Source organism: Leiobunum rupestre, chromosome 3 (genome assembly GCF_980474605.1).
Source record: "Leiobunum rupestre chromosome 3, qqLeiRupe1.1.hap1, whole genome shotgun sequence".
NCBI lineage: Eukaryota > Metazoa > Arthropoda > Arachnida > Opiliones > Sclerosomatidae > Leiobunum > Leiobunum rupestre.
Window position 1 is genome coordinate 57,937,492 of NC_143386.1, and position 23,502 is coordinate 57,960,993.

The 23,502-nt window shown below is 41.9% G+C and overlaps 2 protein-coding genes and 32 non-coding genes across 34 annotated transcripts in view; 32 read left to right on the forward strand and 2 right to left on the reverse strand.

The window, feature by feature from the left end:
* Window positions 1-4,874: 4,874 nt before the first annotated feature.
* Window positions 4,875-5,779, reverse strand: LOC149953109 (lysozyme 3-like). Its single transcript, XM_090170235.1, has 6 exons — window positions 5,689-5,779; window positions 5,578-5,627; window positions 5,444-5,516; window positions 5,259-5,383; window positions 5,147-5,199; window positions 4,875-5,080 (listed from the first exon to the last, which is right to left on the reverse strand). Exons 1-6 carry the CDS (start codon window positions 5,750-5,752, stop codon window positions 4,984-4,986), a joined length of 462 nt encoding a protein of 153 aa, XP_090026361.1. The 5' UTR covers window positions 5,753-5,779; the 3' UTR covers window positions 4,875-4,983.
* A 4,024-nt stretch (window positions 5,780-9,803) lies between these two features.
* The window catches only part of LOC149953110 (uncharacterized), a 28,756-nt gene continuing 15,057 nt past the window's right edge, over window positions 9,804-23,502 (reverse strand). Inside the window, exons 6-7 of the mRNA XM_090169804.1 lie at window positions 12,357-12,461; window positions 9,804-10,155 (exon numbers count right to left, since the gene is read on the reverse strand). Of these exons, the coding sequence (XP_090025930.1) occupies window positions 9,804-10,155; window positions 12,357-12,461 (457 nt within the window). The remainder of the gene's footprint in view (window positions 10,156-12,356; window positions 12,462-23,502) is intronic.
* On the forward strand, window positions 10,544-10,682 carry LOC149953111 (U4 spliceosomal RNA). Its single transcript, XR_016480117.1, has one exon. It is a non-coding gene; the product is annotated as a U4 spliceosomal RNA (small nuclear RNA).
* On the forward strand, window positions 14,139-14,211 carry TRNAF-GAA (transfer RNA phenylalanine (anticodon GAA)). The gene has a single exon. It is a non-coding gene; the product is annotated as a tRNA-Phe (tRNA).
* On the forward strand, window positions 14,296-14,368 carry TRNAF-GAA (transfer RNA phenylalanine (anticodon GAA)). The gene has a single exon. It is a non-coding gene; the product is annotated as a tRNA-Phe (tRNA).
* Window positions 14,453-14,525, forward strand: TRNAF-GAA (transfer RNA phenylalanine (anticodon GAA)). The gene has a single exon. It is a non-coding gene; the product is annotated as a tRNA-Phe (tRNA).
* On the forward strand, window positions 14,610-14,682 carry TRNAF-GAA (transfer RNA phenylalanine (anticodon GAA)). The gene has a single exon. It is a non-coding gene; the product is annotated as a tRNA-Phe (tRNA).
* TRNAF-GAA (transfer RNA phenylalanine (anticodon GAA)) lies at window positions 14,924-14,996 on the forward strand. Its single transcript has one exon. It is a non-coding gene; the product is annotated as a tRNA-Phe (tRNA).
* On the forward strand, window positions 15,419-15,491 carry TRNAF-GAA (transfer RNA phenylalanine (anticodon GAA)). Its single transcript has one exon. It is a non-coding gene; the product is annotated as a tRNA-Phe (tRNA).
* TRNAF-GAA (transfer RNA phenylalanine (anticodon GAA)) lies at window positions 15,576-15,648 on the forward strand. Its single transcript has one exon. It is a non-coding gene; the product is annotated as a tRNA-Phe (tRNA).
* On the forward strand, window positions 16,192-16,264 carry TRNAF-GAA (transfer RNA phenylalanine (anticodon GAA)). Its single transcript has one exon. It is a non-coding gene; the product is annotated as a tRNA-Phe (tRNA).
* TRNAF-GAA (transfer RNA phenylalanine (anticodon GAA)) lies at window positions 16,663-16,735 on the forward strand. The gene has a single exon. It is a non-coding gene; the product is annotated as a tRNA-Phe (tRNA).
* Window positions 17,061-17,133, forward strand: TRNAF-GAA (transfer RNA phenylalanine (anticodon GAA)). The gene has a single exon. It is a non-coding gene; the product is annotated as a tRNA-Phe (tRNA).
* On the forward strand, window positions 17,665-17,737 carry TRNAF-GAA (transfer RNA phenylalanine (anticodon GAA)). The gene has a single exon. It is a non-coding gene; the product is annotated as a tRNA-Phe (tRNA).
* TRNAF-GAA (transfer RNA phenylalanine (anticodon GAA)) lies at window positions 19,005-19,077 on the forward strand. Its single transcript has one exon. It is a non-coding gene; the product is annotated as a tRNA-Phe (tRNA).
* On the forward strand, window positions 19,319-19,391 carry TRNAF-GAA (transfer RNA phenylalanine (anticodon GAA)). The gene has a single exon. It is a non-coding gene; the product is annotated as a tRNA-Phe (tRNA).
* On the forward strand, window positions 19,959-20,031 carry TRNAF-GAA (transfer RNA phenylalanine (anticodon GAA)). The gene has a single exon. It is a non-coding gene; the product is annotated as a tRNA-Phe (tRNA).
* On the forward strand, window positions 20,273-20,345 carry TRNAF-GAA (transfer RNA phenylalanine (anticodon GAA)). The gene has a single exon. It is a non-coding gene; the product is annotated as a tRNA-Phe (tRNA).
* Window positions 20,611-20,683, forward strand: TRNAF-GAA (transfer RNA phenylalanine (anticodon GAA)). The gene has a single exon. It is a non-coding gene; the product is annotated as a tRNA-Phe (tRNA).
* On the forward strand, window positions 20,768-20,840 carry TRNAF-GAA (transfer RNA phenylalanine (anticodon GAA)). The gene has a single exon. It is a non-coding gene; the product is annotated as a tRNA-Phe (tRNA).
* TRNAF-GAA (transfer RNA phenylalanine (anticodon GAA)) lies at window positions 21,082-21,154 on the forward strand. Its single transcript has one exon. It is a non-coding gene; the product is annotated as a tRNA-Phe (tRNA).
* TRNAF-GAA (transfer RNA phenylalanine (anticodon GAA)) lies at window positions 21,239-21,311 on the forward strand. Its single transcript has one exon. It is a non-coding gene; the product is annotated as a tRNA-Phe (tRNA).
* TRNAF-GAA (transfer RNA phenylalanine (anticodon GAA)) lies at window positions 21,396-21,468 on the forward strand. The gene has a single exon. It is a non-coding gene; the product is annotated as a tRNA-Phe (tRNA).
* On the forward strand, window positions 21,553-21,625 carry TRNAF-GAA (transfer RNA phenylalanine (anticodon GAA)). The gene has a single exon. It is a non-coding gene; the product is annotated as a tRNA-Phe (tRNA).
* On the forward strand, window positions 21,710-21,782 carry TRNAF-GAA (transfer RNA phenylalanine (anticodon GAA)). Its single transcript has one exon. It is a non-coding gene; the product is annotated as a tRNA-Phe (tRNA).
* On the forward strand, window positions 21,867-21,939 carry TRNAF-GAA (transfer RNA phenylalanine (anticodon GAA)). The gene has a single exon. It is a non-coding gene; the product is annotated as a tRNA-Phe (tRNA).
* Window positions 22,024-22,096, forward strand: TRNAF-GAA (transfer RNA phenylalanine (anticodon GAA)). The gene has a single exon. It is a non-coding gene; the product is annotated as a tRNA-Phe (tRNA).
* Window positions 22,181-22,253, forward strand: TRNAF-GAA (transfer RNA phenylalanine (anticodon GAA)). The gene has a single exon. It is a non-coding gene; the product is annotated as a tRNA-Phe (tRNA).
* Window positions 22,338-22,410, forward strand: TRNAF-GAA (transfer RNA phenylalanine (anticodon GAA)). Its single transcript has one exon. It is a non-coding gene; the product is annotated as a tRNA-Phe (tRNA).
* On the forward strand, window positions 22,495-22,567 carry TRNAF-GAA (transfer RNA phenylalanine (anticodon GAA)). The gene has a single exon. It is a non-coding gene; the product is annotated as a tRNA-Phe (tRNA).
* TRNAF-GAA (transfer RNA phenylalanine (anticodon GAA)) lies at window positions 22,652-22,724 on the forward strand. The gene has a single exon. It is a non-coding gene; the product is annotated as a tRNA-Phe (tRNA).
* On the forward strand, window positions 22,809-22,881 carry TRNAF-GAA (transfer RNA phenylalanine (anticodon GAA)). The gene has a single exon. It is a non-coding gene; the product is annotated as a tRNA-Phe (tRNA).
* TRNAF-GAA (transfer RNA phenylalanine (anticodon GAA)) lies at window positions 22,966-23,038 on the forward strand. The gene has a single exon. It is a non-coding gene; the product is annotated as a tRNA-Phe (tRNA).
* TRNAF-GAA (transfer RNA phenylalanine (anticodon GAA)) lies at window positions 23,425-23,497 on the forward strand. Its single transcript has one exon. It is a non-coding gene; the product is annotated as a tRNA-Phe (tRNA).

Sequence of the window (23,502 nt, forward strand, 5' to 3'; positions counted from 1 at the left end):
GCCAAGAAAAGAGGCTTTTGTAGTATTTTTCCTCCTATATTTACATATTGGAATGTAATTTAACATATTGAAGGTAAAGTATAGAGATTTTGTAGTATTTTACTACCTATATTGGCATTTCGGAAGTATATTTTAACGTGTTGAATGTAGAGTATAGAGAGTGTTGTAGTATTTTTCTTCCTACGTGACTACACCGGAAACGTCTCTGTGTTATTCGCTTTAGTAATCAAGCCGACTCTGAACATATGTTTTACTCTTTATTCTACGAGGTTTAAACATACACCATTTCAGTACATTCTTAACTTATTCCATACGCTATTTAAAACACATGCGATAAAGATAACGAGGAAACAAGTTAACTCTGAACATATATGTTATGCTCTATACGTGAAGGATGTTGTAAGCTTAAATTCATAATGGTTAATGTGTAGTATTTTTCTACCTTTTTACATTTTATAGTATTTCTTTATCTATATTTGTGTATCGGAAATGTATTTTAACGTATCGAACGTAGAGTAAATTTTTTTTTTATATTTTCTTTACATATTTGCGTATCAGAGTTGTGTGTTGTCGTATTAAAAGAAGAAAAAGGAACTTTTCATAGTGTTATTCTACCTATTTACATATCGGAAATGTATTTATATTTTACCGTATTTAAAATATAGGTAATTGTTTTTATTGGCTTGACTTAAATAAAGCGTGAAAGTTATTAGTTTCAAAATGATATTTACAAATCTTATCCACACAAATTTAATTTAATTTTAATTTTAGTGTTTTATAGTATCTTTCTGACTATATTTGTGTATAAGAATTATATTTTACCGTATTTAAATAGTAATAAAAGCGAATTGAAAGTTTGAAGAAAATATGAATTAAGTTCGTAAATAAAATCCTTTTATAGTACTTTGAAGGACTCTTAATACGTTTTCAACTTGAATAAAATTAAAAACAATAATCTAAGATACCCTTTAAAGTTAAATTCCTTTAGAGTTTATCAGTAAAACCACTTTAAGTATTTTTTCAATCCTTATACCTATATTTACATATTGGAATTGTTACAAAAGGTTCTTTTAAACGTAACTTAGTACACTAATTAAGTATTTTTAATTTACCGTAATTAAAATATAGGTAAGTGGTTTTTATCTTATTTTATACCTACGGAAGCGATAAATAAATTAAAGCAATAAATTTTTGGAGTTTGGAGATGGGTGGAAAAAAAATAAGGCTCTTCGTTTTTCCAACTGCTTTTCTGATGTACCCAAAAATGGACCAAAATAGAACAAAAGTACCCTTAAAACGACCAAAGTCACCATTTTCGGCCCTATGTACCCAATTTCGGACCAAAAGTACCCCAAAATGGACCTATTAGCTTTATTGTAATGTTAAACTCCCATAGAGATTCCCCTAAAAGAAAAAAAACTTGCGGTCCAATTTTGGGTACATGAATTATTTCGGAGAGAGAATCCATGTTTTAAATTCAAATTAACCGCGCGCCCGGGCAATCCGCGCCTCCCAGGTAATCCACGCCTCCCAGGTAATCCACGCACGCGCGCGCTATCTTCCTGCCTAGGTTATCAAGTATCATACAACTTACATAATTTCCACTTATTTCGTACGATAAAACGCGATCGAGATATTCGTTTTATGAAATACTCGTGAGATTGGTTCAAGTGTCAAGCATACTACAATGATATTAAAATGAAGTTTAAAAATATTTCCATTCTACTTTAACAACGAATATTCCATGACGTCAAAACACTCTTAAATTCAAATTAACCGCGTCCCCCGGGGTAATCTGCGCACGCGTCGCCTAGGTTATCAATTTTTACATCATTTCAACTTATGCCGTACGATAAAACTTGATAAGATATACGTTCAAGTATCTTTCGAGATAAGCGTAGATAAATGAACAAGTTGGCCTGGACACAATATGTTGATATATGAGAAAACAAATCGTCGCGAGAAATACCCTAAATACATTGACTTTTCGATGATTTTACCCCCATTTCACCCCTTAAATCCCGGACCCCGATCCCGAACCTGACCCCGACCCCGGGATCGGCGTGTCGACCTTACTTTCCTTCTACTTATTTGGGTTTTGAGAGAATTAATTGACTTATTTAAAAATTATAATAAAAATGAACCTTATTTTAAATTCTCACAGCCAAAATATTCGCGAATCACGTCAGAGTACCTAAAAGATTACAAACACGAACATGTGTGACGTGTCACGTGATGATTTTTTATTTTATCTCCTAATCGACAGGCGTCGCTTAAACGTGGTACCACAGGAATACGGAACAAATAGCGGTTGTCTGCTAGTTATCACTCCCGTATTTACCCTCCGTAGAATCTTGGGTCTATTTCTTTATTATGTCTATGGTTGAGAGTCTATGGAAAACATGACGGAAGTTGTGATCTACGTCACTCGAACTCTATCTGATCCCGCTAATCAGGTTGCTTAGTCAAGAGGGGTGAAACGCGGGGGTCGTCAGCGTGCCGCCCAATGAAAGCTCTTAGTCAAGATGACGTTCAACTTACCTTAAGCGCAGAATACGGGTGAAAGTGTTATTATTGTTGGAAATATAAATATGATATGTTTAATTATTTTTTTCAGTATTGATTTTCTTAATTAATAAAAAACATGTTGGTCGTAGTAGGCAAAAGCTTTTTATTCCATTTATTTTAATCGAAAATTGGCAAAATGTTTCTATGTTGGAATAAACCACTTGGGATTTCCAAAAACAAAATTAGTTTATAAATGTGCTTCAATTATACCGTCGTCAGCTGCGATAGAGTAAACATAAGTAAACAAACAGATGACTTTTGGTCTAAGCTTATTCTTCATTTCATTTACAAATGTCCAATTTTATTTTTTCGGAAATTGCAAGTGGTTATTTAATTTAATTGCATCATAGAAACATATTGGAAAATTTTCGTTTAAAATAAATGGAATAAAAAGCAGACATCCCAAATGTTTAATTGTGCTGGCCGCCTCGCGTTCCCGCATCATGTTACACCATAGTACACCCTTAGTTCCGACGTTAGCCGTTAAGGGGCCAACAGATAAGATTACCATGCATAGGTGAACTAAGTTGTGATAGTTACCGGTACTCCATGTAATGTAAGTTTTTGTAAAAACGCTTCTATCGATTAATTTCAAACACCATATATCGTCTAATAATTGCGTAAGTCTATAATGTCCTTCAATAAGTATGTATCTTTGGGAAATATTTCACGAAATAACGTCATCAAGATAAAACAATCGCTCCCTAACGAGGTGCTGATAAAGGCTACGTGTGACACGAGGGCGAGCGGACATAAAACGTTGCCGAAGCCCGTTTTAGAGTTTCTCTCGCGACTTGCTCTCAGTAAAAGTTTTGTGTGTCAGGAATAAAAAGTGTCATACTTATGTAACGACATTATAAACTTATTGACCGTAGGTGAACCAGTGGCGGACTTTAAGTTTCATAGGATTTCTACAGCCGTTTCATCTCCAAGTGCAATAATATAGATGTAACATCAGCGCTATTATTCAATTATTATTAAACGTATACGTATCAATATCTCAACTGTTTTTTTTAAATATTTTCATGTAAAGTTAATAACTGATGTCCTTTTGATAAGGCCCTAAATGGGTTCGAGTGTGCAACAACTGGTGGCTTTACGGGGGAGTCGGGGTCCGGCTTTTGTAACCCATAAGGGCGGTGGCGCACTGGGAGATGTTAGCTCTGATCAAATGGTCCTAACTCCGACTTCGGTCAGGCTTCGGTCAGGCTTGGGATGGAAACTGAGCTTCGGCTCAGGCTAACGGATAGGGTCCGTGCAAACTGGCCACCTCGGTGGATTGGGTAGCTTGCTGTGGGGCTGCGGGCCTCCGTATGAGGGCATGGTGGTTCGGTTTCCCGGCTTTTTGGAGCACACCGGGATGTATGGTGCCAGCTGTGCCGGGTTACTTGGACTGCTGTGTAATCGTCGTCCCCTTTAGTAGCTATCTTTACCTACGTAGGTAGGGTGTCGGCTGGAGTTGCTACAGCATCCACTCTCAATCGCACTGCTGTGCGCGAAGTGGTCCACCCATTGCTGCTCGCGTCTAAGGTGCGACCATCAGTAGTAGGGTACTACTACCCATGCTGGATTTGTCACCTGTCCAGGCTAGGTGGACGCTGGCGTAGGGCACTATGATGATAGACCTCCGGTGGTATGGTCTCTGTTACTAGGTACACCGGGCTTTAAATTCCCCCACAGTAGCTCTATGATAACTTCCTCTAATCTAAATTACGTGCCACAGTGTAAATACCATTTCATATATAAAGGCTTAAAACCTTTGACCTCTGAAATGGCGACATACAGGTATTACAAGAAAAATTATTGACATCACAGATTTGGTCCTAAAAACGAGCATTTCTCACTACCGCTAATATATACTGAAATACTAGAAAACGTTTAACTATTTTCCTTTCCGAACTACACTGTTGGTTAAATATGTCAGACAGGCTAATTAAAGAAATTATGATCGTTCGGTGCCCAACGAGCAGTTGGAAATTGAAACTTCGTAGCGCCTTCGGTTCCAATAACAGAAATCGAATTCCTTCTAAGCCTTCTCGCTGGATCTACCTAGTAAATATTAACAACTATGCGATTGTGCTTGACACACTTTTGGCCGTTACTTTTAAACATTAACCACGAATTAATGGCGCAGGAAAGAAATGAAATCGGTCGCAGCCACAGCCTGATCCATTTTAGTTTTAATTATCACATTAACCACGACGTTTTGGCTCAGACTGTTATAGTGCCATCCATCATTCCTCCTACTTTTCATAACAAATTAAGCATTCATAGTTTTATCATGTAATATTAAACCAACAAACATATTAAAATCTTAGCTATTTATTGGCGAATTGACAAGGAATGTATACACGTATCAATGATTTATATGTTAGCTAAGTATAACCATGATCGAAAAAAATTTTAGTAGTAAATTTACTGTTGATCGTTATAACATAAGTCGTAAGCTTTCCAGTATTTTGTCTCCTCAATCCCGGCACCAGTGCAAGAAAAGGCACCGGCTTTATGCATTCTGTAAAACAAGAAAATTTAATAGTGCCTAATTAAGAATTATATAGTTTTCTTTATTAAGTTCTACCTTGCAAAGTCGTCGCAATCTACTTTTCCGTCACCATTACAGTCACGAGCCCACTGAAGACATTATAATTTATGAAAGATATCCCTAAGTTAGAAATTTAAAAAAACTTTACCCTTTCCATGTACGCTTTGACTGTTGTTCGGGCACATGCTTTGTCGTTGGCGCATTTCAGGAAATCTTGTTTTCCCCCAGACTGCGAACCGGACATCCCTCCATCCAGCCAATAAGGATAAGAAACTGAAATCCAATAAAATCATAAGCCCAGTTTAGATTATTCTTACGAAATATATTGATTACTCTGAAATGGTCCACAATATTGTTCGTTTTTCCCGATTTTATGACATCCGTAAACTTTACTATTAGAACTAGCCTGTCAGCCAGTAATTAACTTTATTAAACATTCTCCAAAATAGATTACACATCGATCTTACCTGGCCAAGACACTCCAGACAGTCATCGTCAATTACATTTTTTCCATTAACTTTAACAGACAATGCAAACGATCAAGTGGTGTAGGAAGAATTCAATATAATTGTACTTACCCAGAAGCCCGGCGAAAGCTAATGCTGCGAGAGCTACGTACGTTACTGTGGCAGTACAAGTCATCGTTGGCTAGATTAAACGTTCCCAAATGCAAAAAACACGGCGTAAATTTTAATTTATATATTAATAAATTTTGTATTTTAATTAAACGGAAAGACAATTATTCAAAACAAGAAAAAATATTTTTTAAGTGTGAGACTTTTTAATGGTTTACAGTGTATATATACACCGAATAAAAACCAATCTGCTTTACACCAATAAATAAAAATGAAAAATTAACACGCAACTAATCTTTACTAGAGGGGGTGGACAACTTTTCGAAAAATGTATCTTGCTTAAGTTTAAAATTTAAAATTGGCATTAGGAACAAAACTAAGTTTTTATTTAAATTTCATTGCACAAAAAAATAATGCGGAGAGGCAGACGGCGCAAAACAAATGAGGAATGACCAGGGAAAGAGAAATGTTTCCCAAAAATGGTGAGAAATAAGGTTCTGCCAAATCGGCTTTACACCAATAAATTAAAATAAAAAATTAAGATATCTAATATTTAAAGATGAATGTTTGTTTGTCCGCTATAGAAATCTACAGTTTTCAACTTAGGTCGACCACAATTGGTATACTATCTCATGGTACCCTGACTGTGGTTTTCGACGGTTACGGTCGGCAATACCACTTTAATTGATTAAATTAATTTAATAATTAGGTATATCCGCTATAGACGCTAGCATAAACTCTATTTAGGTCTTATTCAACTTGTTAAAAAGTTCCACGCGCGTCTTGATATTTTAGCGTAAATGGGCTCGAGCGATTTCGCACGTGCTCCCCGAAATAAAAAAAATGCGCGAGCCTTTTGCGCTAAAATATTAAAGAGCGCGTGGAACCTTTTAACAAGTTGAATAAGACACGAATTAAAATCCGACGAGTCACCCTTTTTATAAAGATCTAACATTCAAAACTGAACTGAACTCCTACGTATCTCGTGACGAAAGCGATACATTAAAACAAGTTCGGCAAGCGTAATGACTTTATAGAAAGGCTTATTTTCTTCTAATATATAAAGATGAGTGTTTGTGTATACAAGGTGTTAACGAAAAAACGATACAGCGCCAATTACTCAAAATGTGTTTTATGTAAGAATTTGAAATTTGCAAGTTACATAGAGGGTGCAGGGAGACAAATTTCAATCAAAACTTCAATGACCTTGAACCAGGTCATCAAGGTCATTCAAATTTTATCTCGAGAACCATTAGGATTAGAAGAATGGTTCCAATTAGAAATGTGTTCTACGTTTAATTTAAAGTCTAAACAGCTTTTACCCGATCTAAATTGACCAATGGGAAACCGAGAAATGTTAAATTACTTATTTAGTTTATTTTGTGTTTAAAACATTTTAACTAAAAAAAGATAAAAAATACTTGGTACGTCTTAAACCAAATAATTAACGTTTATTTTGGAGTTTTATTGGTTTATTTACCTCGGGTAAAAGGTAATTTGACTTAAACAAGTTGGCAAGCCAAAATATACCTCTCCTCGGAAGGATTGTCCCTAGTGGTATTAATTTCTCGAGACGACCGCAATTCACAGTTATTTACTTAAAACGTAAGGGGCTGTTCACAAATTACGTAACGCGGTAAGGGGGGAGGGGGGTTGGTTCAAGCGTTACGAATTGTTACGTGGGGGGAGGGAGGGTGGACTAAAATGTTACGTAACACATCTTATTTTTAACATCGTATGACCTTGATCTACAGTTTCGCCTATTTCCCCCCGCTAGAGGGATGGACAAAGGTGCGAGAACGATTAGTCCGGATCTACCACGAAAATTTTAAAGTTTTTAATTTTTTCCTCAGTTTAGATTGATTTTTCATTGTTTAAAATGGGCAATTTTTGTCCCTCATATCTGCTTACGGAAAAGCGTTCCCCCATAAGACACCACAATAAAACCCGTGGGTATTAAAGTGTTGCATAAAAATACAGTTGTAATTTCAAATGTAAATTACAAATAAAATGTAGTACCTGATCTTATTGTACTTTATTGCCAGCATATTAGTTGTTACGTACTAAAATGATATAAGGGGGGGTTGATATTTTTTACGTAATTTGAGAAGAGGGGTCTTTCCATTTGTTACTTTTTGTTACGAGGGGGAGGGGGAGTCCAAAAAGCGGTTTTTCTGCGTTACGTAATTTGTGAACAGCCCCTAATCCCGGTTCAATCCCGCCCGGTATAAAATATTAATTTTAACTAAAATAATTGAGACGAAACCACGGAGTTTAATTCATTTATAATAATATAAACAAGTTCACCAAAATAAAAAAATCGCCGTATCATAACGGTTCCTTTACTTCAATATTTTGCCTGTGATGTGTTTTGTTTTCAGGGAAGTCAGTAGTTCGGCGGTAAAACATCTGCTCAATAACACGACAACCTGGGCTCGATTCTTCGTCATGATCGTATTTTACAATTAAATTATAAATTCATATATTAGTTATACAATTTTAAATTTAAAATAAACTTAGTTCATAAATATTTACAAGATTAAATCAACATAATTTCATTCGTAAAAAAACCAGATTAGGCCTTCATAAATTCATTCAAAAAAAATTCAAGACTTTATTACCTATTATGCTTCCGATCAGTGTCTTATTTTCAGTGATGCTAACCAGCTATCGGTGGTTCTGTGGTAGAGCGCTCGACTGCCAAGCCGAATAGCCTGGGTTCGAAACTTGGGTAGCGCATTTGTTTTTAATCAATAGAGAAAACGCTAAATTAGAATTTCTTCGATGCAAAAATTTCAATTTCAATTCTATTTCAATTAAACCAAAATTTCGTACTCTATTAAATACGCTTCCGATAAAGCTGAAGGTCTAATTTTCAATGAAGCGTAGCAAGTGTCGGTGGTTCTGTGGTAGAACGTCCGCCTGTGAAGCAGGAGATCTCGGGTTCAAATCCCGCCCGATGCGGAAGTTGAGAGGTTGCCATAACACTCAGCACTCGGTCCGTCCCAAAAGTCAATAAGAAGAAGTTGGAGGATACGCACCAATAACAAACGTAGCGACGGTGGGCAATCGCAAACTTATCCGTTAACGCTTACCGTCCCACGGTGGTTTTGCCAACCTTTGAACTGCTAAAACGGTTGTTCGACTGCGTACGCAGTGATTACCCTTTGCCCCGAAAATGCAGGCCACACACACACGCGCGCACGCACACGCACGCACACGCACGCGCACGCACGCGCACGCACGCGCACGCACGCGCACGCACCCACAGACGGACACGCACGCACACCCACACACCCACAGACGGACACGCTGGTTGTATAACCCCTCGAGATAAATTTTGAATCAGCTTAGAGTGTCACGACAATTTTGATCCATTAGATCTGAAAGTTTTCGATTTATAAGCCCTTAAATGTCGTGTCTTGATTAGAATACCACACACATTGGTCTAACATTTATCGGCTTCCCATTGGTCAAATTAGATCGGTTCAAAGCTGATTAGACATAAGATTAAACGTAGAACACATTTCTAATTGGAACCATTCTTCTAATTCTAACGGTTCTCGAGATGAAATTTGAATGACCTTGAAGACCTGGTTCAAGGTTATTGAGATTTCCATTGTCATTTGTCCCCCTGCACCCTCTATGTAACCTGCAAATTTCAAATTCTTACATAAAACACATTTTGAGTAATTGGCTCTGTATCGTTTTTTAGACTTTAAAAACTATTAATATACTCTTCCGCTTAAGCTGAGCTTATAATTTTCAACGAACTGTAACATGTATCGGTGGTTCTGTGGTAGAGCACTCGCCTGTCATGCAGGAGGGTTCGGGTTCGAATCCCGCGCGATGCGATCGCAAATTGATACTAAGACGAATACCGTAAATAAATCGTGGAAACCCTGACGTTTGGACGTTGCGACGTTAACCGTAACCCCCCGCACTTATTTGAATTAGATTTAATGAGTGGATCAATGCGTGTTAAATTTTAATTAAATTTAAGTCTACATCATCCGAGAAAAGCTACTTACTCTGCGAGGTGCTTTTTGGTCTGTTTCTCCTGAACTGGGTGAGTGAGACTGATTGATTGACGGTCCAAGTATCCGTGTGTCCCCTTTTTATAACAAGACCCGGAAACCTTTGGCTGACTTATCGTGGACCTGTTGTTGCACTCTCGCTTTTTCTCGGAGATGATGAAAGAAACAGACCATGAGGTTGCTAACGCCGAAATTTAAACCGACCATGACGTTTTTAACACCGAAATAGAAACCGACCATGACGTTGTTAAAAACGAAATAGAAACTGACCATGACGTTGTTAACACCGCAATAGTAACCGACCATGACGTTGCTAACACCGAAATAGAAACCAACCATGAAGTTTTTAATACTGAAATACGCCGATTGCGTCACAAGATTTGGAAAATTCCATTGCTTCAACTCGTGGAATAAGAGAACAGCAACTTCTTTTCTTTAATAAAGCCTTAAGTTAATAATGCATCATGTACTTACGATGAAGCATACTCTTTTCAAAATATCAAGTTATTCTATCATGGGTATCCACGTATTTAGTTTCTTGGGACTTGCGAACTATGATTTATTTCTCACAATAATCAGTTATGACGTCCTGGTTTTTGGATAACGCTTAGTAAGGAGTACACCATTGATTCTGTTACGTTTTTAAGTTTAAATATATTTTTCCAAAAGGTACTTTAAATATTATTAAACTAGTCAAATATATTCATTTTGCATGAAAATAATGTTTATTTAGCTTTTAACTTGGAAACGGAGACGGTCGTGTACAGCTTCTCAATTTGACACTAAATCTAGTCTAACCCAGGCCAGTCCCTATACTGGTTATCATTGCGCAGAGGCAGTATCGTAACCAATGAGGTGTAACTGAGGTGCGACTATTGCTAGTTGAAAACTTAACCCAATACCCCGCCTAGGCGATGTGAAATACCGTCGGCTATGGCAATTTTTGACAGCCTCACGGGGCTTCTTAACCAGTACAAAATCAAACGTCATTTGCTATGGTAGTGATCGGGAACGTAGTCATTGAAGCGCAGTCTGCAGTATGCGAAGTCTATTGGAGGACACGTCTAGAAGACCGATCATATGTTAACTGTTTTGACATTATGTAATTGGTTTAAAATGGACTGTGCAAAACACATACACAAAGAAATGGGTCAAAGTACCGAATTAAAATGCATTGACTATTTGTTGTTGAGTTTTAATGCATTTTTATATCATTAACTGATGTTTATTTTCATCTGACAGAATAATGGTCTCGATAAATTTAACAGCACCTCGTTCCTTTTTCAAGTACGCGCCGTAGATTCATTAATTTTATTTTCGTAATGAAGGAGGTAGAATAATATCGCCAAACAAATGTTCATTATTTAATAGTGTAAATATTAATATTAACTCCTCACAATTTCCCAGGTTACAATGGCGATGGGTAATCCTACCCTCAATTCGATGGGTTCGCATGGGGAAAATGAGCCCTTCGAATAGCGAACATCGTCACCAGCGGACAGTTTTAAATGTTGAAAATGAAAACGGAGTTATATTATGTTTGCTGTCTTTTATAAGATTAAATCTATAGTACTGCAGCTACAGATTTGTACATCGACTACGCGGAGTGAACAGCCCCTCGTTACACCCTTAAAAAGTTGAAGTTTAATAACACTTTCCTCCTGAGAATGATTCCAGCATTATCTTTCTTCAAATAGGGAGATTTAAGTCTTGTAAATAATTTTTCTGATTGATTACTGATTTAGCATTGCCAAAGACTGTACTTAATTTGATATCGGTGTAATATTTTCCGAATTGGTTAGTCCCTCTGTTTTCCAACAAAACCATAACTTAGAAACTGTTTATTGCTTTTAATTTCAATATTTTAAAATGCGGGAGGGAGACATTAAATAATTTTGAAGGAATGTTGGCTATTTTGAAGACCTTATTTTCACCGTGGGAGCCCACCGAATTGAGGGAAGGATGATCCAGCGCCATCGTAACCTGAAAAAATGTAAGGACTAACAATTTATAATAACAATGGGTTATTTATCAAAGTTAGTAAGTTTTACAGTGTGTTTGGGAGGGGGTAAGTCTAAAACGACTTGTATGCCTCTGTTTTTATATTAAAGCATTTTGTTGATATTTGTTTTTTAAGTTTTAAAGATAATAAAAAACCAAAAGAAAGATGCAATGGTTACCAAACAGAAACGATATTAATAAATAATTTTACAACACAGTTTCCATACAGAGAAGAAAAATAAAATTATACAATTCTATTTAACATGTGTGTTTTAGCAAATTTCCTAAATGAGTCTACGATAGATGGAGCCGACGGGTTAATGTTATTATACAGTTTTACGAATTTACAGAAGATAGAGTTTAGTATATTATTACTATTTTTACTATGAAATATTAATTGGAATTAACGTGTTGTCTGACCGCCTCCGTTGTTGTTTCCGAGGTGCCGCTTGTGATTTCCGGAGGTCAAAGGACATCTTCAAGGTCAAATTTGATATCAAACCAAAATATGTTTTTCGACCTTTCCCCGGGCTGTGTGGGGGGGAATTTGGAGGTTTTTGACGTCATTTTTTCGGCCATCTTGGAATTTACTTGTTAAATTTAGTCCACCTCCACTCAACACTAGCGAATTACCCAGCTTCTTCAATCGACCTCTGCAAATCCATTAGCAGTCTCTTTTCATAGCCCCTCGGAACTTCCGGATCCAACTCCTCTGAAACCTTGTGTTTCTCCTCGTCCCTAGGAAGATGAGGTTCACGACCATATGTTCAATAAAATGGAGGCCTTTTAATTGTAGAATGGAAAACGGTGTTAATAGCCAGCTTATGTAGATGTAGTTTGATACGTAAAAAGGTGTCATAGAGAACTTTTAGTCGTTTATAGACTAATTGTAACCGTTCATAGAAAACTTTTCATCGTTAATAGATAATATTTAATCGTTTACAGAGAACTTTTCATCGTTTAAAGATAACGTTTTACCATTCAAAGATAACTTTTCATCTTTTATAATAACTTTTTACCATTCCAAGATAACTTTTCATCTTTTATAGATAACTTTTTACCACTCCAAGAGATATTTTCATCTTTTATAGATAACTTTTTACCATTCCAAGAGATATTTTCATCTTTTATAGATAACTTTTTACCATTCCAAGAGAACTTTTCATCTTTTATAGATAACTTTTTACCATTCCAAGAGATATTTTCATCTTTTATAGATAACCTTTTACCATTCCAAGAGAACTTTTCATCTTTTATAGATAACTTTTATCCGTTCAAAGACCACTTTTACCGCCAAACAGGACAAAGAGTATTTTCGTCGTTTAAAGAGGACTTTTAATCGTTGATCGGGAATGTTTTATCGTTCATAGATAACTTTACTATGTTTTTAGAGATTTTTTCATCTTTTATAACGAACTTTTCATCATTCATAGATAACTTTTTACCTCTCATACATAACTGTGATTAAATCTTGATGAAGGGAAATAGCTCTTTCTATAATATAATATAGTTAAAACTTGTATAAAAGTGGTATTTATGTTGGCACGCGCTCCTATCTTTGTCAGTTCAATAAAACTAACCTCCCGTATTTTGAAGAATATCCTATTATATCGGTTTTAATAGAGTTTAACCCTTCAAGAAGCAATTAAATCAGATTAACTTGCAATAAAATCAGCCCAACTCAGAATTAAAGAGCTTAACTCACGATAAAAGAAGCAAAAGTTCGCGAATTAATGAGTCTAATCCGTGATTAAAAGGTAAATTGTTATTTAAAGTGATTAAACAATTTCGCATTTAATTACATGAAATGGCAAATTATTCTAATAAATAGACATTATATCACTTAACTCTCAATTTAATCACATTTATAAATAGGTCGCACTATATTATTTATAACTTAAATGTTTAACCGTGATTTCATCATTTTAATATTGTTTCGTCTTCTAATCCACCTTTTAAATCGTATAAAGAGGAATTTACGTCATTTTGTGCATGCGAATTCCCTTAATAACTGTAAAGAACAAGATGAAATGTTTATCCGGTTACTTCCGATAAAAGTGTCCAAAATAGATCGAAACGAGGCCCAACCATTTCCTTCGGGGCCCAAATAGCTCAGTTTGGAGAGCGTTAGACTGAAGATCTAAAGGTCCCTGGTTCGATCCCGGGTTTCGGCAATGGCCGTGAAATTTCAAATTTTTCCAAGTTTATTCGTTGATGGAGCGCTTCAATCATTGCGACTCGGAACCGCTTCCTTCGGGGCCCAAATAGCTCAGTTTGGAGAGCGTTAGACTGAAGATCTAAAGGTCCCTGGTTCGATCCCGGGTTTCGGCAATGGCCGTGAAATTTCAAATTTTTCCAAGTTTATTCGTTGATGGAGCGCTTCAATCATTGCGACTCGGAACCGCTTCCTTCGGGGCCGAAATAGCTCAGTTGGGAGAGCGTTAGACTGAAGATCTAAGGGTCCCTGGTTCGATCCCGGGTTTCGGCAATGGCCACGAAATTTCGAATTTTTCCAAGTTTATTCGTTGATGGAGGGCTTCAATCATTGCGACTCGGAACCGCTTCCTTCGGGGCCGAAATAGCTCAGTTGGGAGAGCGTTAGACTGAAGATCTAAGGGTCCCTGGTTCGATCCCGGGTTTCGGCAATGGCCGCGAAATTTCGAATTTTTCCAAGTTTATTCGTTGATGGAGCGCTTCAATCATTGCGACTCGGAACCGCTTCCTTCGGGGCCGAAATAGCTCAGTTGGGAGAGCGTTAGACTGAAGATCTAAAGGTCCCTGGTTCGATCCCGGGTTTCGGCAATGGCCGCGAAATTTCGAATTTTTCCAAGTTTATTCGTTGATGGAGCGCTTCAATCATTGCGACTCGGAACCGCTTCCTTCGGGGCCGAAATAGCTCAGTTGGGAGAGCGTTAGACTGAAGATCTAAAGGTCCCTGGTTCGATCCCGGGTTTCGGCAATGGCCGCGAAATTTCGAATTTTTCCAAGTTTATTCGTTGATGGAGCGCTTCAATCATTGCGACTCGGAACCGCTTCCTTCGGGGCCGAAAAAGCTCAGTTGGGAGAGCGTTAGACTGAAGATCTAAGGGTCCCTGGTTCGATCCCGGGTTTCGGCAATGGCCGCGAAATTTCGAATTTTTCCAAGTTTATTCGTTGATGGAGCGCTTCAATCATTGCGACTCGGAACCGCTTCCTTCGGGGCCGAAATAGCTCAGTTGGGAGAGCGTTAGACTGAAGATCTAAAGGTCCCTGGTTCGATCCCGGGTTTCGGCAATGGCCGCGAAATTTCGAATTTTTCCAAGTTTATTCGTTGATGGAGCGCTTCAATCATTGCGACTCGGAACCGCTTCCTTCGGGGCCGAAAAAGCTCAGTTGGGAGAGCGTTAGACTGAAGATCTAAAGGTCCCTGGTTCGATCCCGGGTTTCGGCAATGGCCGCGAAATTTCGAATTTTTCCAAGTTTATTCGTCGATGGAGCGCTTCAATCATTGCGACTCGGAACCGCTTCCTTCGGGGCCGAAAAAGCTCAGTTGGGAGAGCGTTAGACTGAAGATCTAAAGGTCCCTGGTTCGATCCCTGGTTCGATCCCTGGTTCGATCCCGGGTTTCGGCAATGGCACCGTAATTTCGAATTTTTCCAAGTTTATTCGTTGATGGAGCGCTTCAATCATTGCGACTCGGAACCGCTTCCTTCGGGGCCGAAATAGCTCAGTTGGGAGAGCGTTAGACTGAAGATCTAAAGGTCCCTGGTTCGATCCCGGGTTTCGGCAATGGCCCCGTAATTTCGAATTTTTCCAAGTTTATTCGTTGATGGAGCGCTTCAATCATTGCGACTCGGAACCGCTTCCTTCGGGGCCGAAATAGCTCAGTTGGGAGAGCGTTAGACTGAAGATCTAAAGGTCCCTGGTTCGATCCCGGGTTTCGGCAACGGCCCCGTAATTTCGAATTTTTCCAAGTTTATTCGTTGATGGAGCGCTTCAATCATTGCGACTCGGAACCGTTTCCTTTGGGGCCGAAATAGCTCAGTTGGGAGAGCGTTAGACTGAAGATCTAAAGATCCCTGGTTTCGGCAATGGCCCCGTAATTTCGAATTTTTCCAAGTTTATTCGTTGATGGAGCGCTTCAATCATTGCGACTCGGAACCGCTTCCTTCGGGGCCTAAATAGCTCAGTTGGGAGAGCGTTAGACTGAAGATCTAAAGGTCCCTGGTTCGATCCCGGGTTTCGGCAATGGCCTCGTAATTTCGAATTTTTCCAAGTTTATTCGTTGATGGAGCGCTTCAATCATTGCGACTCGGAACCGCTTCCTTCGGGGCCGAAATAGCTCAGTTGGGAGAGCGTTAGACTGAAGATCTAAAGGTCCCTGGGTCGATCCCGGGTTTCGGCAATGGCCGCGAAATTTCGAATTTTTCCAAGTTTATTCTTTGATGGAGCGCTTCAATCATTGCGACTCGGAACCGCTTCCTTCGGGGCCGAAATAGCTTAGTTGGGAGAGCGTTAGACTGAAGATCTAAAGGTCCCTGGTTCGATCCCGGGTTTCGGCAATGGCCCCGTAATTTCGAATTTTTCCAAGTTTATTCGTTGATGGAGCGCTTCAATCATTGCGACTCGGAACCGCTTCCTTCGGGACCGAAATAGCTCAGTTGGGAGAGCGTTAGACTGAAGATCTAAAGGTCCCTGGTTCGATTCCGGGTTTCGACAATGGCCCCGTAATTTCGAATTTTTCCAAGTTTATTCGTTGATGGAGCGCTTCAATCATTGCGACTCGGAACCGCTACCTTCGGGACCGAAATAGCTCAGTTGGGAGAGCGTTAGACTGAAGATCTAAAGGTCCCTGGTTCGATCCCGGGTTTCGACAATGGCCCCGTAATTTCGAATTTTTCCAAGTTTATTCGTTGATGGAGGGCTTCAATCATTGCGACTCGGAACCGCCTCCTTCGGGACCGAAATAGCTCAGTTGGGAGAGCGTTAGATTGAAGATCTAAAGGTCCCTGGTTCGATCCCGGGTTTCGGCAATGGCCCCGTAATTTCGAATTTTTCCAATTTTATTCGTTGATGGAGCGCTTCAATCATTGCGACTCGGAACCGCTTCCTTCGGGGCCGAAATAGCTCAGTTGGGAGAGCGTAAGACTGAAGATCTAAAGGTCCCTGGTTCGGTCCCTGGTTCGGTCCCTGGTTCGGTCCCTGGTTCGGTCCCTGGTTCGGTCCCTGGTTCGATCCCTGGTTCGGTCCCTGGTTCGATCCCGGGTTTCGGCAATGGCCGCGAAATTTCGAATTTTTCCAAGTTTATTCGTTGATGGAGCGCCTCAATCATTGCGACTCGGAACCGCTTCCTTCGGGGCCGAAATAGCTCAGTTGGGAGAGCGTTAGATTGAAGATCTAAAGGTCCCTGGTTCGATCCCGGGTTTCGGCAATGGCCGTGAAATTTCGAATTTTTCCAAGTTTATTCGTTGATGGAGCGCTTCAATCATTGCGACTCGGAACCGCTTCCTTCGGGGCCGAAATAGCTCAGTTGGGAGAGCGTTAGACTGAAGATCTAAAGATCCCGGGTTTCGGCAATGGCCCCGTAATTTCGAATTTTTCCAAGTTTATTCGTTGATGGAGCGCTTCAATCATTGCGACTCGGAACCGCTTCCTTCGGGACCGAAATAGCTCAGTTGGGAGAGCGTTAGACTGAAGATCTAAAGGTCCCTGGTTCGATCCCGGGTTTCGACAATGGCCCCGTAATTTCGAATTTTTCCAAGTTTATTCGTTGATGGAGCGCTTCAATCATTGCGACTCGGAACCGCTTCCTTCGGGGCCGAAATAGCTCAGTTGGGAGAGCGTTAGACTGAAGATCTAAAGGTCCCGGGTTTCGGCAATAGACCCGTAATTTCGAATTTTTCCAAGTTTATTCGTTGATGGAGGGCTTCAATCATTGCGACTCGGAACCGCTTCCTTCGGGGCCGAAATAGCTCAGTTGGGAGAGCGTTAGACTGAAGATCTAAAGGTCCCTGGTTTGATCCCGGGTTTCGGCAATGGCCCCGTAATTTCGAATTTTTCCAAGTTTATTCGTTGATGGAGCGCTTCAATCATTGCGACTCGGAACCGCTTCCTTCGGGGCCGAAATAGCTCAGTTGGGAGAGCGTTAGACTGAAGATCTAAAGATCCCTGGTTCGATCCCTGGTTCGATCCCGGGTTTCGGCAATGGCACCGTAATTTCGAATTTTTCCAAGTTTATTCGTTGATGGAGCGCTTCAATCATTGCGACTCGGAACCGCTTCCTTCGGGGCCGAAATAGCTCAGTTGGGAGAGCGTTAGACTGAAGATCTAAAGGTCCCTGGTTGGATCCCTGGTTCGATCCCGGGTTTCGGCAATGGCACCGTAATTTCGAATTTTTCCAAGTTTATTCGTTGATGGAGCGCTTCAATCATTGCGACTCGGAACCGCTTCCTTCGGGGCCGAAATAGCTCAGTTGGGAGAGCGTTAGACTGAAGATCTAAAGGTCCCTGGTTCGGTCCCTGGTTCGATCCCTGGTTCGATCCCGGGTTTCGGCAATGGCCCCGTAATTTCGAATTTTTCCAAGTTTATTCGTTGATGGAGCGCTTCAATCATTGCGACTCGGAACCGCTTCCTTCGGGGCCGAAATAGCTCAGTTGGGAGAGCGTTAGACTGAAGATCTAAAGGTCCCTGGTTCGATCCCTGGTTCGATCCCTGGTTCGATCCCGGGTTTCGGCAATGGCCCCGTAATTTCGAATTTTTCCAAGTTTATTCGTTGATGGAGCACTTCAATCATTGCGACTCGGAACCGCTTCCTTCGGGGCCGAAATGGCTCAGTTGGGAGAGCGTCAGACTGAAGATCTAAAGGTCCCTGGTTCGGTCCCTGGTTCGATCCCGGGTTTCGGCAATGGCCCCGTAATTTCGAATTTTTCCAAGTTTATTCGTTGATGGAGCGCTTCAATCATTGCGGATCGGAACCGCTTCCTTCGGGGCCGAAATAGCTCAGTTGGGAGAGCGTTAGACTGAAGATCTAAAGGTCCCTGGTTCGGTCCCTGGTTCGATCCCGGGTTTCGGCAATGGCCCCGTAATTTCGAATTTTTCCAAGTTTATTCGTTGATGGAGCGCTTCAATCATTGCGACTCGGAACCGCTTCCTTCGGGGCCGAAATAGCTCAGTTGGGAGAGCGTTAGACTGAAGATCTAAAGGCCCCGGGTTTCGGCAATGAACCCGTAATTTCGAATTTTTCCAAGTTTATTCGTTGATGGAGCGCTTCAATCATTGCGACTCGGAACCGCTTCCTTCGGGGCCGAAATAGCTCAGTTGGGAGAGCGTTAGACTGAAGATCTAAAGGTCCCTGGTTCGATCCCGGGTTTCGGCAATGGCCCCGTAATTTATAATTTTTCCAAGTTTATTCGTTGATGAAGCGCTTCAATCATTGCGACTCGGAACCGCTTCCTTCGGGGCCGAAATAGCTCAGTTGGGAGAGCGTTAGACTGAAGATCTAAAGGTCCCTGGTTCGATCCCGGGTTTCGGAAATGGCCCCGTAATTTCGAATTTTTCCAAGTTTATTCGTTGATGGAGCGCTTCAATCATTGCGACTCGGAACCGCTTCCTTCGGGGCCGAAATAGCTCAGTTGGGAGAGCGTTAGACTGAAGATCTAAAGATCCCTGGTTCGATCCCGGGTTTCGGCAATGGCACGGTAATTTCGAATTTTTCCAAGTTTATTCGTTGATGGAGCGCTTCAATCATTGCGACTCGGAACCGCTTCCTTCGGGGCCGAAATGGCTCAGTTGGGAGAGCGTCAGACTGAAGATCTAAAGGTCCCTGGTTCGGTCCCTGGTTCGATCCCGGGTTTCGGCAATGGCCCCGTAATTTCGAATTTTTCCAAGTTTATTCGTTGATGGAGCGCTTCAATCATTGCGGATCGGAACCGCTTCCTTCGGGGCCGAAATAGCTCAGTTGGGAGAGCGTTAGACTGAAGATCTAAAGGTCCCTGGTTCGGTCCCTGGTTCGATCCCGGGTTTCGGCAATGGCCCCGTAATTTCGAATTTTTCCAAGTTTATTCGTTGATGGAGCGCTTCAATCATTGCGACTCGGAACCGCTTCCTTCGGGGCCGAAATAGCTCAGTTGGGAGAGCGTTAGACTGAAGATCTAAAGGTCCCGGGTTTCGGCAATGAACCCGTAATTTCGAATTTTTCCAAGTTTATTCGTTGATGGAGCGCTTCAATCATTGCGACTCGGAACCGCTTCCTTCGGGGCCGAAATAGCTCAGTTGGGAGAGCGTTAGACTGAAGATCTAAAGGTCCCTGGTTCGATCCCGGGTTTCGGCAATGGCCCCGTAATTTATAATTTTTCCAAGTTTATTCGTTGATGAAGCGCTTCAATCATTGCGACTCGGAACCGCTTCCTTCGGGGCCGAAATAGCTCAGTTGGGAGAGCGTTAGACTGAAGATCTAAAGGTCCCTGGTTCGATCCCGGGTTTCGGAAATGGCCCCGTAATTTCGAATTTTTCCAAGTTTATTCGTTGATGGAGCGCTTCAATCATTGCGACTCGGAACCGCTTCCTTCGGGGCCGAAATAGCTCAGTTGGGAGAGCGTTAGACTGAAGATCTAAAGATCCCTGGTTCGATCCCGGGTTTCGGCAATGGCACCGTTATTTCGAATTTTTCCAAGTTTATTCGTTGATGGAGCGCTTCAATCATTGCGACTCGGAACCGCTTCCTTCGGGGCCGAAATAGCTCAGTTGGGAGAGCGTTAGACTGAAGATCTAAAGGTCCCTGGTTCGATCCCTGGTTCGATACCTGGTTCGATCCCGGGTTTCGGCAATGGCCCCGTAATTTCGAATTTTTCCAAGTTTATTCGTTGATGGAGCGCTTCAATCATTGCGACTCGGAACCGCTTCCTTCGGGGCCGAAATAGCTCAGTTGGGAGAGCGTTAGACTGAAGATCTAAAGGTCCCTGGTTCGATCCCGGGTTTCGGCAATGGCCCCGTAATTTCGAATTTTTCCAAGTTTATTCGTTGATGGAGCACTTCAATCATTGCGACTCGGAACCGCTTCCTTCGGGGCCGAAATAGCTCAGTTGGGAGAGCGTTAGACTGAAGATCTAAAGGTCCCTGGTTCGATCCCGGGTTTCGGCAATGGCCCCGTAATTTCGAATTTTTCCAAGTTTATTCGTTGATGGAGCGCTTCAATCATTGCGACTCGGAACCGCTTCCTTCGGGGCCGAAATAGCTCAGTTGGGAGAGCGTAAGACTGAAGATCTAAAGGTCCCTGGTTCGATCCCGGGTTTCGGCAATGGCCCCGTAATTTCGAATTTTTCCAAGTTTATTCGTTGATGGAGCGCTTCAATCATTGCGACTCGGAACCGCTTCCTTCGGGGCCGAAATAGCTCAGTTGGGAGAGCGTTAGACTGAAGATCTAAAGGTCCCTGGTTCGATCCCGGGTTTCGGCAATGGCCCCGTAATTTCGAATTTTTCCAAGTTTATTCGTTGATGGAGCGCTTCAATCATTGCGACTCGGAACCGCTTCCTTCGGGGCCGAAATAGCTCAGTTGGGAGAGCGTTAGACTGAAGATCTAAGGGTCCCTGGTTCGATCCCGGGTTTCGGCAATGGCCGCGAAATTTCGAATTTTTCCAAGTTTATTCGTTGATGGAGCGCTTCAATCATTGCGACTCGGAACCGCTTCCTTCGGGGCCGAAATAGCTCAGTTGGGAGAGCGTCAGACTGAAGATCTAAAGGTCCCTGGTTCGATCCCGGGTTTCGGCAATGGCCCCGTAATTTCGAATTTTTCCAAGTTTATTCGTTGATGGAGCGCTTCAATCATTGCGACTCGGAACCGCTTCCTTCGGGGCCGAAATAGCTCAGTTGGGAGAGCGTCAGACTGAAGATCTAAAGGTCCCTGGTTCGATCCCGGGTTTCGGCAATGGCCCCGTAATTTCGAATTTTTCCAAGTTTATTCGTTGATGGAGCGCTTCAATCATTGCGACTCGGAACCGCTTCCTTCGGGGCCGAAATAGCTCAGTTGGGAGAGCGTCAGACTGAAGATCTAAAGGTCCCTGGTTCGATCCCGGGTTTCGGCAATGGCCCCGTAATTTCGAATTTTTCCAAGTTTATTCGTTGATGGAGCACTTCAATCATTGCGACTCGGAACCGCTTCCTTCGGGGCCGAAATAGCTCAGTTGGGAGAGCGTCAGACTGAAGATCTAAAGGTCCCTGGTTCGATCCCGGGTTTCGGCAATGGCCCCGTAATTTCGAATTTTTCCAAGTTTATTCGTTGATGGAGCACTTCAATCATTGCGACTCGGAACCGCTTCCTTCGGGGCCGAAATAGCTCAGTTGGGAGAGCGTCAGACTGAAGATCTAAAGGTCCCTGGTTCGATCCCGGGTTTCGGCAATGGCCCCGTAATTTCGAATTTTTCCAAGTTTATTCGTTGATGGAGCGCTTCAATCATTGCGACTCGGAACCGCTTCCTTCGGGGCCGAAATAGCTCAGTTGGGAGAGCGTCAGACTGAAGATCTAAAGGTCCCTGGTTCGATCCCGGGTTTCGGCAATGGCCCCGTAATTTCGAATTTTTCCAAGTTTATTCGTTGATGGAGCGCTTCAATCATTGCGACTCGGAACCGCTTCCTTCGGGGCCGAAATAGCTCAGTTGGGAGAGCGTCAGACTGAAGATCTAAAGGTCCCTGGTTCGATCCCGGGTTTCGGCAATGGCCCCGTAATTTCGAATTTTTCCAAGTTTATTCGTTGATGGAGCGCTTCAATCATTGCGACTCGGAACCGCTTCCTTCGGGGCCGAAATAGCTCAGTTGGGAGAGCGTTAGACTGAAGATCTAAGGGTCCCTGGTTCGATCCCGGGTTTCGGCAATGGCCGCGAAATTTCGAATTTTTCCAAGTTTATTCGTTGATGGAGCGCTTCAATCATTGCGACTCGGAACCGCTTCCTTCGGGGCCGAAATAGCTCAGTTGGGAGAGCGTTAGACTGAAGATCTAAGGGTCCCTGGTTCGATCCCGGGTTTCGGCAATGGCCGCGAAATTTCGAATTTTTCCAAGTTTATTCGTTGATGGAGCGCTTCAATCATTGCGACTCGGAACCGCTTCCTTCGGGGCCGAAATAGCTCAGTTGGGAGAGCGTTAGACTGAAGATCTAAAGGTCCCTGGTTCGATCCCGGGTTTCGGCAATGGCCCCGTAATTTCGAATTTTTCCAAGTTTATTCGTTGATGGAGCGCTTCCATCATTGCGACTCGGAACCGCTTCCTTCGGGGCCGAAATAGCTCAGTTGGGAGAGCGTTAGACTGAAGATCTAAAGGTCCCTGGTTCGATCCCGGGTTTCGGCGATGGCCCCGTAATTTCGAATTTTTCCAAGTTTATTCGTTGATGGAGCGCTTCAATCATTGCGACTCGGAACCGCTTCCTTCGGGGCCGAAATAGCTCAGTTGGGAGAGCGTTAGACTGAAGATCTAAAGGTCCCGGGTTTCGGCAATGGCCCCGTAATTTCGAATTTTTCCAAGTTTATTCGTTGATGGAGCGCTTCAATCATTGCGACTCGGAACCGCTTCCTTCGGGGCCTAAATAGCTCAGTTGGGAGAGCGTTAGACTGAAGATCTAAAGGTCCCTGGTTCGATCCCGGGTTTCGGCAATGGCCTCGTAATTTCGAATTTTTCCAAGTTTATTCGTTGATGGAGCGCTTCAATCATTGCGACTCGGAACCGCTTCCTTCGGGGCCGAAATAGCTCAGTTGGGAGAGCGTTAGACTGAAGATCTAAAGGTCCCAGGTTCGATCCCGGGTTTCGGCAATGGC